The sequence below is a fragment of the Dermacentor andersoni genome, chromosome 9, assembly GCF_023375885.2.
Source record: "Dermacentor andersoni chromosome 9, qqDerAnde1_hic_scaffold, whole genome shotgun sequence".
Classification (NCBI taxonomy): Eukaryota; Metazoa; Arthropoda; class Arachnida; order Ixodida; family Ixodidae; genus Dermacentor; species Dermacentor andersoni.
In genome coordinates, this window is record NC_092822.1 from 14,325,632 (window position 1) to 14,341,696 (window position 16,065).

Genomic DNA, 16,065 nt, shown 5'->3' on the forward strand with positions numbered 1-16,065 from the left:
AATGTTCCCGGGAGCCTAGATACTGCCTAGCTTGTCTGGCACGGATCTGTTGAAAGGCGGAGTTGAGTGATGCGCACCTGGTAGGCAGCTGTATTTGATTGGTGACTTCTGACTGCTGTCTCGGTATGTTGGCTGTACAATGTTTTATTCAGTATACTTTGTTGAGGCCGGTCTTTGCCGGCAGGATGGCTGTCAATGTAATAACAGATGCTTATTTTGGTCTGGCATTGTGCGCTTAGGCTCGAATACTTGACGCTCACTGGAAGATGGCATGTTTCATACATATGTTGTACCTCGCAATGGTACTAGTTGGCGCTGGCACGAGAGAAACACGCGTGCGGTCGTGTTTTACGGTTAGGGCATCGGGCGACTGTGTTCGGCGTCGAAGGTTCGATCCCACCATCGAAGACTTGAAGTTTCTTTTTATGAAACGAGGAGAGATGGGAACTTACCTACCAGCAGGAAAAAAAGAAAGTGGCAGCAAACGCTTCGGCAAGTCCACTTGTCGAAACCTTGGTTCCCGCTTTTACCATGTTATCGTTTAGCTCATCTACCTACAGGAAAGTGACTAGGATGAGCCAAAGAATGCTTCGCATTAAAATTGCCCTCAGTTTAAATGATATCTAGCGAGTGCGATGTTTAACTGTTGAACCTAATCTCTTCCTTCTGTGCAGAACCTTCATCAATGGACACTTCTTGTCGGGAGCAGCTGGCAGGACTCGATTCAACGCTGCCTCCAAGCGAGTTGCTTGGAAATTGCACCGGTTTACCCGGGTTTCTCAACGACAGCTGCTGTCCTTTAGCAGCGGAGGAACCAGGGGATGGCTGGATATTCGATCGCTTCGATGTGAAGGTCATCCTTGTCATCGCTTACAGTATGGTCTTCTGTTGCTGCTTCTTCGGTGAGCGGCTACCTTGCCGAACTTCGTCTTGTTATAGGCTTTCCCCATGTTTTGTGACAACGGCTGTCTGATCGGCTTGCTCACAATGTTGACAATAGTGGTGATTATCGTGCTGCAGGGGTTATTTTGCCAGGAAACCTAGCAGGATATACAAATTTTGGGTGCTGGTTAAAGGGCTGGCAAAAAGATATTGGTATCACGACGTGTTAATAATTTGGCGGACTGCAATGATAGTCTCAGTTGGAATGTTATTAAGGCTAATAGATAATAACAAATACAAAAAGGCTGAGCACACGGCTATCTTTAGTTCTTGCGTCTTTGCCTCTTGATGCCAAAGTTGTTCCAACATTACTAATCCAGCCGAAGACCTATCTGAAATAGTGTTAGAAACAATGACACAATACGAATGCCATTGTATTATCGAAATGGCAAGAATTTGGCAAGAATGGCAAGTGAGGGGACTGAATTTTATAGTTTAGTGTTTGTCAGCTGCATTCTAAGTTAAGGCGGTGTTTAGAATTAGTAAAATAATTGCAACAAGAGCGCCTTAACTCTCATCAATAGTACAGTGGTATGGTGCGATATTTGTGGTTCCTCTTTTTCTCTGTTAGGCAAGCACCAAATGTGCAGTGTTAAAAATAACAAAAACTAACAATCGCTACTTTGCATTTGCAATTAAAAAAAAAAAAACTTTCGCAAGCTCATTATAAAAGTATTCACTGTAAATGTTGTGTTTTATTATTACTGTGCAAGTTGCATTGTCCCTATTGGATGTAGTTTACGAGATGGGAGAACTGCTAGTTCACAGATAAGTGGAATTTTGCCTATGTCACCAGCTATGCACTTTATAAATGTCTGAAACCAAAAACTGAACAAACAAAAAAAGAAAAACAAAAAAGAAGCGCAGTGCACCTACTCGTAAGAGGCCAAAGTTGACGGGTACTGCTGGGGCTGCAGTGGGGTCCCGCGCTATTTGTCGTGCTACTGGCTGCGATTACCAAAAATTAAGCTCAAGCCTAACGAAGAAACAAGTTGCCCCAATATTCTGTACCGTCCATCTACACTGCTATGCATTTTGACTCATGTGATGATTTCATATTGCCTCCCCTTGAAAGCGAGGTGGCGACAAATAGTCACCTAGCTTGTTTCAACTGCATAGGCTTTGCAATCTAGCATTTCTTAGTGCCACATTTATATTCTTTCTCCTTATTAAATCTTCCAACTCTATACTTTAAAGTTAGATGTTCGTTTAATGATCCATTCTCCGGATATTGCCCGCTTTTTCCCAAGCAATACTCGAAACATCCCTTGATGGATCTCAACCTCTGAGAAATAAAGGCACCAATCAGCTTTGTACCGCTGTGCTTCATAAATGTAGGTGTTCCCTGCTGTCCTGCTGGGTGAACATTTTGGAATTCTACTATAATGGGGCGAGTCGTCTCCAGGACATCCGATGAGAGCACCACTTTCCGACTAAAGCGTTTACTACACTGCCACGTCACACTCCGTGACGATTCCTGAGCAAAATTTTTCTGTATGCACTACGTGTCTGCTCAAACGCACTGTAAAGAGGGCGTGTTTCTGAAGTAACTTCCCGTAGAGGAGAACACCGAGAAGTTTTTACTGAAGCCGCAATACGTTCTTCACTGGATGGTGCTGCTGTGCTCTACCGGGGAATTTGGATCATTAATAAGGAGACCAGTAATGATGTGGTATCAATTAAACGGCAAGTAATACCCAAGCTCGTGCGATAAATACCTGGATGTACACATAAACGAAGGAAGACCTACTCAAGCATCCACGAAGGTAATCTAAATATCAAGGGGAAGCACAATGCAGCAATAGTGAAGCAGAGAACTTTGGGGCTAGAATAAATGTGAGGTGTTGCGACGAATTTGGAAAGGAGAAATGTTGTCAGTGGTAACGCTCGCGTATGCTATTCTCTGCTTCAGATAAGACATCTTGTCTGGGTTGGAGGTTAAACAAAGGTCGGTGGGCGGATTGGCATTGCGAGCCCACAGTAAAACTACAAAATAGGCTGGGAATGGTGGCATAGGCTGGGCTTCTTTTAATGTCAGAGAAGTGCGGCAATAAATTAATTTTGAAGGGAAATTTGGGAACATGGATGAAAAAAGAGGGGGGCTAAAACTGCACAAATATCTGTATCTGAAAAGTGTGGACAGGGAATGGAGGAAGAAGGCAGGAATATCTACAACAAAGTATAGAATAAATGAAAGTGCAAATAGGCAAACAGGAATCATCAAAAAGAAAGTGAGAGAAACAGAGACAGGTAATTGGATGCAACGAATGAAAACGAAAAGGACCATGAATATTTACAGGAATGGGAAGTAAGAAATTAGAAGGGAAAATGTGTGCGATAACACAAAGGGCAGTGCGTTGCTATTTGAGGCTCGGGCTGGTTGCCTAAAGAGAAAAACATACCAGAGGAAATATTTGCAACAAGATCAACCATGTGTCTGCTGCAGCGAAAGTTCGGAGACGACTGAGCACATCCTAATGGAATGCGGAGATATTCACCCAGCGAGGTCGTCGGTAACGCTCACCTTCTAGAAGCGCTGGCATTAACAACGTATGTTAGCATTAACCTGTCAGCAGACGAGATAAACAAGAGGCGTTTAGAATATTGGTGGGAAATAAGCAGAAAATAGATTGATAGAACCAGATTGGTTACAGGCGTACGTAAATGAACAAAGTAAATATAGAAGTTTTAAGGAAGAGAGAAAAGAATAAGAAAATGTAGGTGAAATGCTAAACTAACAGGCATGTGGGGATTACCTGGTGAGCTCAAGTAGGCTAGGGTAATATCTGTCACCGCCCCGCTCCAAACGGGATGCGAAGAAATCATAATCATTATAATCATCATCTTTGTCATCATCATCATTGACATCAGTGGCTTGAGGTGATCCTTTGTGAATACGGAGGTTGACATAACGGTGAAAAATGTCCGCAGCATATTTCTACGCTCGTAGAAGGGCGTTAGTGTTCGCTCAAATGAGCCAGCGTGTCGTGCGAGAGGAGCGAATATGAACGAAACAAGGGCATTAAGAAAACTTGCGTAAGCAGGTTTACCATGGTACTTGAAATAATTTCACTCGGCACCTAGAAATGTGTCTTCACTGAACAATGCCAATTTAAAACAGGGCTAGGTTTCTCCTTGTTGATAGAAATTTCGAGTTCAAACCAGGTGTCTGCTGATGTTGCGCCTGCTCGTGTGTTCTTTGGTCTTTCACCAAAAACTGAAGGCACCACATGAAGCATTTAGCCAGGCGAATGTTTCCGGCTTCCTTTAAAACAAAATCTGTTTGTCTTGCGTGTTCTCTTTGCAGGGAACCTGCTGGTCATCGGAGTCGTGATCACGAACCGGCGTATGCGGACAACGACCAACTTCTTTCTGACCAATCTGGCGGTGGCCGACCTTTGCGTGGCCATGTTCTGCGTGTACCAGAACCTGTTCTTCTACCTGACCCCACAGTGGGTACTTGGAGACTTCCTGTGCCGCATGTACTTCTTTGTGCATGGGCTCAGCTACACGGCATCGATTCTTATACTCACCGTAATCTGCGCGGAGAGATACCTGGCCATTGTGCATCCAATGTTGAACAAGCAGGTAAGTGCGATTCCTATTCTTATGATCCCGGGTTCACAATTCGCAGTTGCAAAGCTCGACAGGCTCCCAAGAAAGGAAAACTTCATGTTGTGTCAGAGCTGCATTATAGCAGACGGCTATATGACAATATTTACATGTTTCTGTTATCTTTCTCTTGTTATTCCGTTATCTTTCAATTTATTTGATTTTGGACCCCAGTTCAACGTATCCAACTACCGCACCATCAACTGTATTAGCTACCTCCTATTTCCCTGTAAATTTTGTTCCTGTCCATATCTAAAGGTAACTGTAGCAGAGGTGATTGAAACCTGGACTACGCTTGCGATTGGTGACATTACAAAAGCTATGTGAGAGATGAAAGGAATGGCGTGCGAGTCTTAAGGACAGTTCTCGCAACGCATAATTTTAACTAGTCGAGCGAAGTCTATTCAGAGCACGCCTTGGTTTTCTGGACTTGCAATAGGAAAATCAGGGTTGGGGGCAGGAAGTGCACTGTGGTCATATTTAAAGTTTTTGTTTATTATTTTTGTGGAAAAGGAGTGCATTTGTAATGACAGCGTTACATTCGATATTAAATAAAAACTATTTTCCAGTGCACAATTAAATATAGAGACACATCTCTCTTTTTCTCTAATGGCTTATATCCTCTAAGATAACAGCTAGCTTTTTTTACTCGACCGCAGGTGGTGACGATGACGCGGCTTCGCGTGACCATTGTCACGGTCTGGTTCGTCAGTGCTGCTTACTGCAGCCCTCGAATCGTAATGTACGGCACCGTGGAAGCAGTGGTGGACGACAAGCGAGAAGCCCTCTGTGTGCTCCAGAGGGCGCTGTACGACTCGAAGACGTACGACCTGGTAAATTTCGTCGTCTGCTTCCTTGTGCCTTTGATAATCATTACCGTCTTGTACGCCATCATTTGCTACCAGCTATGGCACAGTCAAGCCATCGTGTCGCAACCACAAAATCACATCGCCGCCCAGATGAACCACCAGCTTGTACTGAACTCCACACTGAGTCATCAAAAGTCACACCCACACCAACGGATAGCGGGAACACCGCCAAACCATCGGCGGTCTGGCTCGGAGGAAGATTCCGAGTCACCACCTCCGGTTGACTCGAAGCTAGAGTACGCTCAAACTTTTGTAACGGCCTCCAGCAATACTAAGGAGCCTTGTTCAACGACGACAATTGCGTTGACCATGCCCTATTCAAGTTCCACACAGAGGATCGCCGGTGGCCAACAGTTGAACAGAGTGACATCTGGCTGCAGCCGCTGCGGAAGCGTGGAAGCTCCAACGACGCCGAAGGTTCCCGTCAAGACGTTTTATTACGCCAACAGCGCCGCAGCGTCGGCGCTGAGGCCGCGGCGCAAAGTAATCCGCCTTCTGGTGGCCGTTGTCTTCAGCTTCGCCCTGTGCAACTTGCCTTTTCACGCACGCAAACTCTGGCAACATTGGTCCCCTGAATACAACGGATCCAGTCCAGGAGCCGCCATCTTGACCGTGGTGACGAACCTTGTGTTATATCTGAACTCGGGACTCAACCCATTTCTCTACGCTTTGTTTTCTAAGAACTTCCGGCAGTGCATGGCCGACGTGTTATTCTGCCGGAACCAAAGGTTCCGGTCGAAGAGCCGATCCTCATTCCAAGCCATGTCCAAGTCTCTCAACTCGAATGTGAGCCTGGGAACGCCTCAGGCTGCTCGCCTGGCTCGTGCACATCGCAAAGAAATGCAGCAGCAACACTTGTGACTGCCGCAACATCCTCCTCATGTCAATGTTCCGAATGTTATTTTCTCACTATGAATATTGTTCAATGCGCTGTATGAAACCGGCTCATCGTGCGGCTATTTATTTCTTCTTTTGAAAGGTTGCCAAACCGTTTGCACTTTGGCGGCCTTGCAAAGGAAGAAATAAACCGCCGCACGATATATATATATATATATATATATATATATATATATATATATATATATATATATATATATATATATATATATATATATATATACATATATATTACCGTCAGCAGGTGAGCTTTTGAATGTTACCTTTTTGGGCCGTAATCGTAAATGCCGAGTGGGTCACTACAGGGTATGCACTGAACGCAGAAATCACGTTGATGCTGTGCTTTTCACGAGGCTGGAAATTCGGCATCACTTTGTACTAAAATGTAGGTCCTAAGCCTTGATTTTTTTTTCATTAATGGTTCAGTAATGTAAAGAAAAATCGGAGAAAGCAGGCGTTTTCCTGCCTGTACGATTGTGGGCCATTCATTGACAAGCAAACTGACATTGTGGCAGTAAAACTTTGATTTGGGCGAGTTGACTCATGGCTATTCAGAAGGTGCAGCGCGATTGGAACGGAGACAAAGAAACACAAACCATAACACAAGCGCTGACTAACAACTGGTTTTATTTGCATCGAAACCGGCATATTTATGCGCAAGAAGGCTTACCGTGTAGCATCGAAATTAGGACAGATATGGTCACACATGATAAACCGAAAACATGACCCCGCAAACGTTTAAAAACACGTTACTAAATTCATAGAAACAGTAAGAACAAGATATGGTCGTCGAACATATTCTACTATCACTACGTATCTCTATGCTTCGGTCTAAGGCGAAGTCACTACGCATAAGAAAATATGATAATGGAAACAAGGAGCATGTGCACAGAACAACGTATCCACGCACGTGGTTTGAGCAGGCTTTTGTAACGAAAAAAACCTTTAAAAGGGGGTGATACTTTTTAGACTTAAACAAATCCTTCAAACAAAACTTTGTTATGCATAGTGACTTCGCCTTAGGCCGAAGCATTGAGATACGTGGCAATAGTAGACTGTGTTCGATGACCATATCTTGTCCTTACTGTTTTTATGAATTTAGTAACCTGTTGTTAAACGTTTGCGGTATCTTGTTTTTGTTTGATCATGCGTGACCATATCTGTTCTAATTGCGATGCTACACGGCAAGCTTTGTTGCGCATAGACAGGTCGGTTTCAGTGCAAATAAAACCAGTTGCAAGTCAGCGCTTGTGTCGTGGTTTGTGCTTCTTTGTCTCCGTCCCAGTCACTCTGCGCCTTTTGAATGACCTTGTGGACCTGGTTGAAATTTTGCGTAAAAGAAATTAGTCATGAGTACCTGTCAGTGAAGTGCAGCCGTCTCAGGGGAGTAACATGTCGTCTTCTTCGATTATAATGGTGAGACGCCGCAGGCCACGTCTTTCTCGCGTGCAATCGTTCACTGTTACGAGTTCTGCGGTCACTTTATGGCGACACAGCTGTGTCGCCATAAATGTTCTCAAGAAGCAAGAAACGTCCAATTCCTACTTTGATGTGGGTGCATAGCTTTGAAAAAGCTTTCTCTGACTCGTGTTGCTGCAATTTTCTTTTGTAGAAAATAAACACTTCTCAGGGATTCTTTCACATCTTGAGAATGTGTACCAATATTTCAAATAAGAAAAAAAAAACTCCTGCCGGAGATTTCCATTGGCCACTCTGGCCTAGAAATGGCGCCGGAAGTTCTTTACGAGGACAGTGAAGTTTAATTGAATATAAGTGCTACTCTGCGTTGTCCGTTGCGACCGAACGTTGTAAACTAATTGTATTGAAGGTTAGCTGCTCGTGATGTACAGCCTGCCGTCGCTATCAGTGGTCTCTGCTAATTTTTTAGTGAATGATTACACATATAGAGATCGTATTATGTAAATGTATTGAAATGTTCGCCCCTGCTCTTCACTGACACGTAAATTTCGAAACGCTGCTACTGCATATACACGGCCGGGTTGCGGAATGGCGGCCTGGTCAACGCTTGCCACCACAATAGCAATTGCCATCACCGTCTCATCTTGCGCCAGCCACTTCACATTCCCGACATCCCTCGTATGGTGGTAGTGTTGCTTGAAAGTCTTGAATGATCGGAAGTAAAGATCATCGAATTGACTTGTTCATCGATTGTGGCCTTATGTCTAAGAATTTTGATAGCGAAGCGGTGCCAGAATACACATAACTTCTTTAGCTTGCCTAAGTAAATGAGAACTCCTAGATGGCGCCTCCCTACCTAATCTATTTACTCTGCATCAGTGTTATCGCTGCATTGATTATTCCAGTTGCACAACTTTGTAAGGGCCGTGCTGCTTTTCTAATTGGCTTATGTAGCCATTAGCGTACAGCACTCGCAAATTTCACATTAATTTCGCGCAGTGTTCGCCCTGCGCTTTCAAAGCGGTGATATATATATAAGTGAATATAGCGTAGTGATTTTTGCGCACATTTCAGCGGTGTTGGTTTATGACGCCTTTCTTTCTGATGGTAAGATAATCTTCATAGCAAGCGACTAATAATATGTGTGTATACAGCGGCACTTGCAGATCAATTTTCGAACCACGTAAACGTGCAACGCTTTCAAAGTGTTGAAAAGTTGTCACAAATTGTGACGGCAACAGTTCCTGTTTCCGTATGATAAGGGAGCGTGCTACTGCGAAGGCGGTCAGCTAAGAGATTCGTGTTTCACTCTGACATTCAGTAGTTCGGATTCTGCAGTGTCATTACAAGGCACCCAGGGCTCACACTGGTCGGTACATGTAGCGCACAGAGTGCGCGATATCACTATCTACAGAAATATGTGTTTTTTATTGATGTACCGTGGTATTTGCTGCTTGGCAATGGCTAATAGCAACATAGCCTCTTCAAGGGTTTCACAGTTTGTCCGTGTGTGTCGTGCTGTGCATGATGGTGGATCTTTGCGAGGTTATTAAACGATGATCTAGCTGTCTTCACATAACGTGGCACCCCAGTGTACTGTTTTCATTTTATGTCTATTACTATGGATGTTCTGGCCCTTGATAGGTCAAGCCGCAGGTTAAAACTCTTTATAGTGTCCAGTTTCCGGCGCCAAATGTTGGATTCCTAAAATCTGTAAATTAAGGTACCTCAGTGAACTGGAGAGGTGGCCTTCACGTCACATAGGTTTAGTTGCAACTTTGGTACCAAGAAACCGCGCTGCTTGAGGAATTGCGTTGAACAATGCCTTTTGTGCGCCTCAGCTAGGAAGTGAAGACGAAAGTCCCTACAAATATTTTTTTTTACTACTGATTGCATAGCTTTGGAACTACGAAATATATCTTGAGAATTTTTCTCCAAAGCAGGGAAGCTCTTATATTTAGTTCATGCTTGAATGTGTAAAGAGCAGGGCGCAAAGATTATGACAGCTTTTATAGTAACTTCTGAGGGTGCGCTTTTTGTGAAATTCTTCTACGCACATTTTGAATTGAGTCCATGCACTTTGCGGCTTCAACAGCTCTATAGGCGAAGGTGTGTTTGAAGCACCGACGCTGCCATGCATCGAAGGGTTCGGCACGGTCGCCCCCACGTTCACAATACTCTTAAAGTCAGTGGCAGTTAAATATGTTGGCTTATCTGCCAGGAATTCAAGTCTGTGTAGATTAGCACCAGGTGCGATAATAATTACGAAAGGGTGATCACGTTGCAGGGAATGACGTATGTCGCAGGTGCCGAAGCGCTCTTCAAGTAGATCCATACCAGCCATGATACCTCAGTGGCCACGTTTCTCTGATGCTGCACACGATCGCAGGTTCGGTCTCTGGCCATGGCGGCCTCATGTTGTTGGGGGACGGGATAAGAAAGCGCTCCTGTCCGGAACTCTGTATGCACGCCAAGACACCAGTTGCTAAAATTGTTCTGGAGTCCTGTTTTATGCAGGGCCTCATAGTCAGTATCTCACTTCGGCAAGCGAAACTTAAATAATCATCGCTCAGAGGTGTGCTGAATAAATCGCTAAAATAAATGCATTTCTAGAAGAAGGCTTTGCTCCCAAAGATGTATAAGTGTACATTGCGTTGTAGAGAGCTCCCAAAACCAATGTTGTCATTCCCTCACCTATAATTATTGTTTTTGCCTCTCCAAGCTCTCTCTCCTACCGAGCGATTGTTCTAGTGCAAGCATTAAGTGGAAGCACAAACATTCTGCTCTTAGCTTCTCGTAGTGTCGAAGGCATGTGCCCAAAACAGCGCGCAGTTTGTATTCACCGCCGTGCCTACACACGCAATAAGTTCCTCGTTGAGCCGCTAGCCCGTGGAGTCCTTATCACCGGTTTCCATGTGGTTTTTCCGGAAGGGCCAAGTGAACGAAAACAATTTGTCACCGCACGCATGACACCAAGGAAAGACGAGCTCAGGTCCGGTGAAAAGAAATATGCAGCGCTTTTGAGGCTACGCGACGTTCATAAGAGGCCGCTATCCTGAACTACAATTTATGGCTGGACATTTGCGCAATAGGGCGAAATATTAGGGGCCCGTTTCAGCTACGGCTCGAAATCTGGACTTAAACAAAACAATTTCCGACCTGCTGAAGGCGGTAAGGAACAGGCTAAGCCATCTTTCGCTGGCAGTCTCAATGATCTTGACCAGGCTAGACAAAATGGAGGCCAATATGGCCGACAATAATAGTAGGATAGCATCGCCTCCAATTAACAGCACTCCTTTGATCAGTTCGGCAGGAAATCTACAAAATTTACAAGCAGCTGGGAATTCCGGACCTTCGAACACTGTTTTAAGAGCGTCCTCCTTCCTTCCGCCACCTTCCACGGTAATCACTCCGTAAGATGGGAAAGCCTGGGAAAAGAGACCTTATCATATGGTAGTGGAATTGCAGGAGCCACGAAGCCAAAAAGGCGGTCCCTCAACAATAGCTTAGAAACAAGACTAGACTGGACGTTATGATTCCTTAGGAAGTACATGGACTAGCAAGAATTTGGAGAACGCTTAAGCTTCGTCTTTAAGTGTGGAACGCGATAGCATTCAAAGATCACTGACTGCTTCTCACGCTTCCCGGTAAATGGAGCTTATGTAATCGTAATCTTCACCAGGAAACGCTGGCCTCTAACGTTATGTATGAAGCCGGGCTTTCTGGTAGCGACGCTGCCCCTTGCAAATGCAAATGAGGCGAGCGCCAGCTGGAGGTATTGCAAAGAACCAGGCGTGCCGCTGTGTGGCCCCCGAGACCCCCGAGCCGGCGCGCGCAAATGGCGGACGCCGCGGCTGGTTTGTGAATGGTAGAAACGCTGGAAAAGGGATTTCTTTTTGTTTTCGCATAACAAAATTATGTTTTCTCGTATAGCCGAAATACATTGCGATATCTATCATGTCTGTATGTTGTGTGTGTCATAGCTTACGATTTTCCTCCGTATTTTCGCTTGAGAAATTCAATTAGTTCTGTAAATTGTTTGCGTCACCTGGAGGGCCGGGGTATCGGCGGTTCGAAGATATTTTCGCCGAAACGACGTCCGTCGCAGACACCAGATTTTATGCGATACGGGATCCTTAAGGCTATTGCGATAAAACAGTCGGGAAATCAAGCTATCGGGCCCCCGAACGGGAATGAATAATCGAACATAAACTAGCCTAGTTAGGAAAGGGTAGTGGTGATTCGTCACGATGCCCAAATCTCGGATACTGAACACGTGCTTATAGCGCTCCTCTACAGATGAAGCAAATCCTCAAGTATATTTATTGTAAACTTATGAAGTAATCCAACCCTCAAAAGACAGCGCTTCATAACTCTCTTTAGAAAGGCTGTGGGGATGGCCGGTACTGGTGCTCTAATCATAGGGAAGACTGCAGTGCCCGGCACGGTGCCTTGAGGTATGCTTATTCGAGAGTGAAGGGAAAAATGCTATGGCAAGACATATAAGATACAGAGTTAACGCTCGTAAATGGGCTCGACTCCCCTACAGGTAGGGACCGGGCTCAACAGAGGTACCACACCGGATCTAACAATCGTAAATAAGGTGGCAAAGGTCAAATGGAGGAACACCTTCGAAGAACTTAGCTGCGATCATAAAATTATAGGAACCAAGATAGAAGAAGCCGCAGATGCTGAAGATAACAAATCTGTTAAATGGATGGACTGGGATAAATTTGGCAGAATAAGAGAGAACGATAAGCAAGAGTTGATCAAAAATATAGAACAATGGGCTAGAGGCGCCATCAAAGACGTAAACGTAGCCACTCACACTATCACGCCGGACCAACCACTAGAGAAGATTGATAGTCGTGTCGTGCATATGTGGGAGGCGAAACAATCGTTACAACATAAATTGTGTCAGCAAGAGTGCAATAGGAATCTACACAAGCGAATAGCTGAATTAAACAAAAAGATTGAAGAGCATAGCAAGCAGTTATGAAAGCAACAATGGGATGAGTTCTGCAGTGCTATGGATGGACATGCTTTTGCTGCACAGATCTGGTGTATACTCAAATACCTGCTAGATCCACACAGTCCCTTGATAGCTCAAAAACATAATTTCCGAAAGCTTGTGCCCGGACACAAAGGGAACGAAGATGAATTCATCGCTGAGGCAAGCGTTACACACCTTCCCCCTACCCGATCGCCGAGCATGGGCGTTCTGAGGGAAAGTCTAATGAGCCTAACGAACGATGAGGACTTTTCTGCACAAGAGATTAAACCAGTATTGCAAAAACTCAACACAAAATCTGCGCCGGGGCTAGACGATGCTAAAAAACCTGAATGATCAGGTAATAGAGAATATCATAAAATACATAAACGAATGCTGGGCCCAGCGCTATATACCTCAACAATGGAAGGACGCCCGGGTTATACTTATTCCCCAACCCGGCAAAGAAATTAATATATCAAATACACGGCCCATATCTCTCACCTCTTGCGAAGGAGAGCTTATGGAGCATGCATTCCTTATCAGAATAAATGATTACCTGGAAGAAAATGAAATATATCCAAATACTAAGTTGGGCTTTCGGGCTGGATTCTCTAATCAGGAGATTAGGCTGTAAATCAAACAGCAAATACTAGACAGCAAAGCGAGCTCCACCAGAGCGCTATTAAGGTCGGATGTCAAGAAAGCATTTGAGAAAGCAGCACATTCGGCCATACTTAGTCGGGCCAGCAACCTAAACCTAGGGGAAAGTGCATACAATTACATATGAGACTTCCTAACGAATAGGAAGGCTACTCTTACCATGTGGGAAGTCGAGTCTGAGGTAAGGGACATGGGCTGCTCGGTTACACCTCAGGGCTCCGTGATATCGTCCATGTGCTTTAACCTCATTATGATAGGACTACCGGAAAAACTCGAGGACATCGAAGGACTCAATCATTTATTATACCAGGACAATATTACCATATGGATCTCGAAAGGAGTGATTGAGAGATAGGACAGAAATAACGGGAAGTGGTGATGAAGTGGAGGAGTACCTTACAAGCACGGGGCTTGAATGCTCCCCAGAGAGATCAGAGCTTCTTCTTTACAGACCCACCCTCAAGGGCAGGCCACCCAAGGGATACATCAAGGGGAGACAGTACGTGGCGATACAGATTCGTACGAAGAATGGCGATGCCATTCCCATAGTTAAACATATTAGGGTCCTGGGACTCAACATTCAGTCGAAGGGAAGTGACGTCGAAACTCTAAGAAAGTTCGTAACCAAGGTCACTACCGCAATCAGTACCGCAATTAGTAGTCAGGAGAATCACGAACAAGTATCAGGGAATGAGGGAGACTAGAATTGTTAGGCTCATTCACTCTTTTGTTATACGCCACTTCATTTACTTAGCAGCGTACCTTAACTGGTACAAGGCAGAAAAGGACAAAACCAATACAGTCTATAACTAAAGCTTTCAAGAAGGCGATAGGCTTCCCCGAAAGCACCAGTACTGAGAGATAAATGCAGCTGGTTATGCATAACACCTTAGAAGAATTGATTAAAGCTCAGCAAATAGCTCAGTTGGAAGGACTACCCGGCATCTGGACTGGCAGACGTATACTCGATAAATTACGAATAAATTACCATAACCAGCAAGGACTTAAGGTTGCGTTCGCCAGAGAGATCAGGAGCAGGATTGAAATCACAAATTTACCCCAAAATATGCACCTGGAATATAATCAGGGCAGGAGAACGAGCAGAGCTAAAGCTCTACTCAAACACTATGGCAATGATGAGGAGGTGCTATTCATGGAAGCCACAGAATATTCAAATCACGAAGTGTTTACATCTGTAGGAATTAATACAAAGTAAGAAAGCTTACAAACGTGCTCAATAAAAACCAGGGTATCTGAGGTTGCGGAGTAGGTTGCCGTCGCTCTGTCTATCACTTCTCCCAAGTATAGATGCATTATTAGCGACTCTCAAGCGGCTATACGAAATTACGCTAGAGGACAGATACTGGTTGAAGCTGCAAGAATTCTAAACAATAAGGCCAAACTCATATGAGGAATTTCACGACAAGGTAATCGTTTGATTCCCAGCCCATACAGAGTGCGAATCTACCGCCACCCCCAACCTTAACGAGTCTGCCCATTGCGTTGCGCGAGGACTCATAAGCCGCGCCCGATTAGGAGGGGGGGGGGGGAGGCTCTGGCCGAGAAGGAGATGGAAAGGAAGGATAGAGATAGACTTTTCTCATTCAGTGAAACAATCCAAATCTAGACAAGGTCGAGGTGTATATATCCACCGCCGAGCCCAAAACTGGACAGGTCTCAGGCGGTTGACTGGAGGCGCCTTCAAACCAGAACCTGAACAACCCGGTACATTTTAACCACATATTTCCGGAATTATAGCCTGAGGCCAAATGTAAATTATATGATAATATAAAAGCCACCCTAGAGCATATACTCTGGGATTGCGAGATGGTTCAGAGGAGAATGGCAGTCCCCCATGATGAAATCGGAGAGCCGCACTGACTAGCTCAGATCTCCAGGACCAACTTTCGGCCATCCAGCAAGCCCGGGAGGCTACCGAGACACAGGGTCTCTCGGCTGCCCCCAGCATGGCCTAGGCCCAAGCCATCAATTTGTACGATATTCATTAAAGTTGTCACACACACACACACGTTTGAGCGCGCCGGCAAAATGTTTCATTCCAACTGAGCGGACGTTTTCTTCCTTTTTTTTAAGTGAGGCTTTGCTTTAGACGTACCCAGTTGTTTGCACGTCAATGTCGTGCTTCTTGCTGACGGACAAAGCCAGTTTGTGGTATAGAGTTTCGTACAATTACAAGAAAGAACTGCACCACTGCTGTGTATGGGAGCTGCAAGCAGGGCAGTCAGTTGAGTCAGCGCGAGAATGATGGGTAATACATGGACTTGCCTAAACTTCATCACTCTAGCTTTAACGGGTTTGGCGACTTTGCAAGGTGGTAATATTAAAGAAAGTGCGGCTTTATGATTTTTTATGAACATTACTAAAATTGTCCGACTCAAAGATTCGAACGCAGGACCTCTACCACAGAGGCCCGAAATTGAAACCACCGCGCTAAGGACGTATGGACAAGAGCAACCAATGCAATTAACAGTGATTATGCGCGCTTAGAGAGTCTTATTGCCTTCTGAATTAAAAAAAAGTATAACTTGCTTTGAAATTTAGTCCAGTTAAGGCCGAGATAAAGCTTAATAAGCGAAACCACAATGACGTCTGAGCCCACAAGCACGAAGATCCGACGAATCCACGCACTACTCATCATTCCCATGGTGGCTG

General features: G+C 44.8%; 1 protein-coding gene across 1 annotated transcript; it reads left to right on the top strand.

Moving 5' to 3' along the window:
• The first annotated feature begins 613 nt into the window (after positions 1-613).
• On the top strand, positions 614-6,484 carry LOC126527060 (trissin receptor-like). The gene is made up of 3 exons (XM_050174781.3): positions 614-902; positions 4,250-4,530; positions 5,214-6,484. Exons 1-3 carry the CDS (start codon positions 686-688, stop codon positions 6,282-6,284), a joined length of 1,569 nt encoding a protein of 522 aa, XP_050030738.1. The 5' UTR covers positions 614-685; the 3' UTR covers positions 6,285-6,484.
• The last annotated feature ends 9,581 nt before the right edge of the window (positions 6,485-16,065 follow it).

Coding starts and splice junctions, on each gene's coding strand:
- LOC126527060 (XM_050174781.3), top strand. CDS start 686: ATGGACACTTCTTGTCGGGAGCAGCTGGCAGGACTCGATTCAACGCTG. Junction 903..4,249: donor CTTCTGTTGCTGCTTCTTCG/GTGAGCGGCTAC, acceptor TTCTCTTTGCAG/GGAACCTGCTGGTCATCGGA. Junction 4,531..5,213: donor ATCCAATGTTGAACAAGCAG/GTAAGTGCGATT, acceptor ACTCGACCGCAG/GTGGTGACGATGACGCGGCT.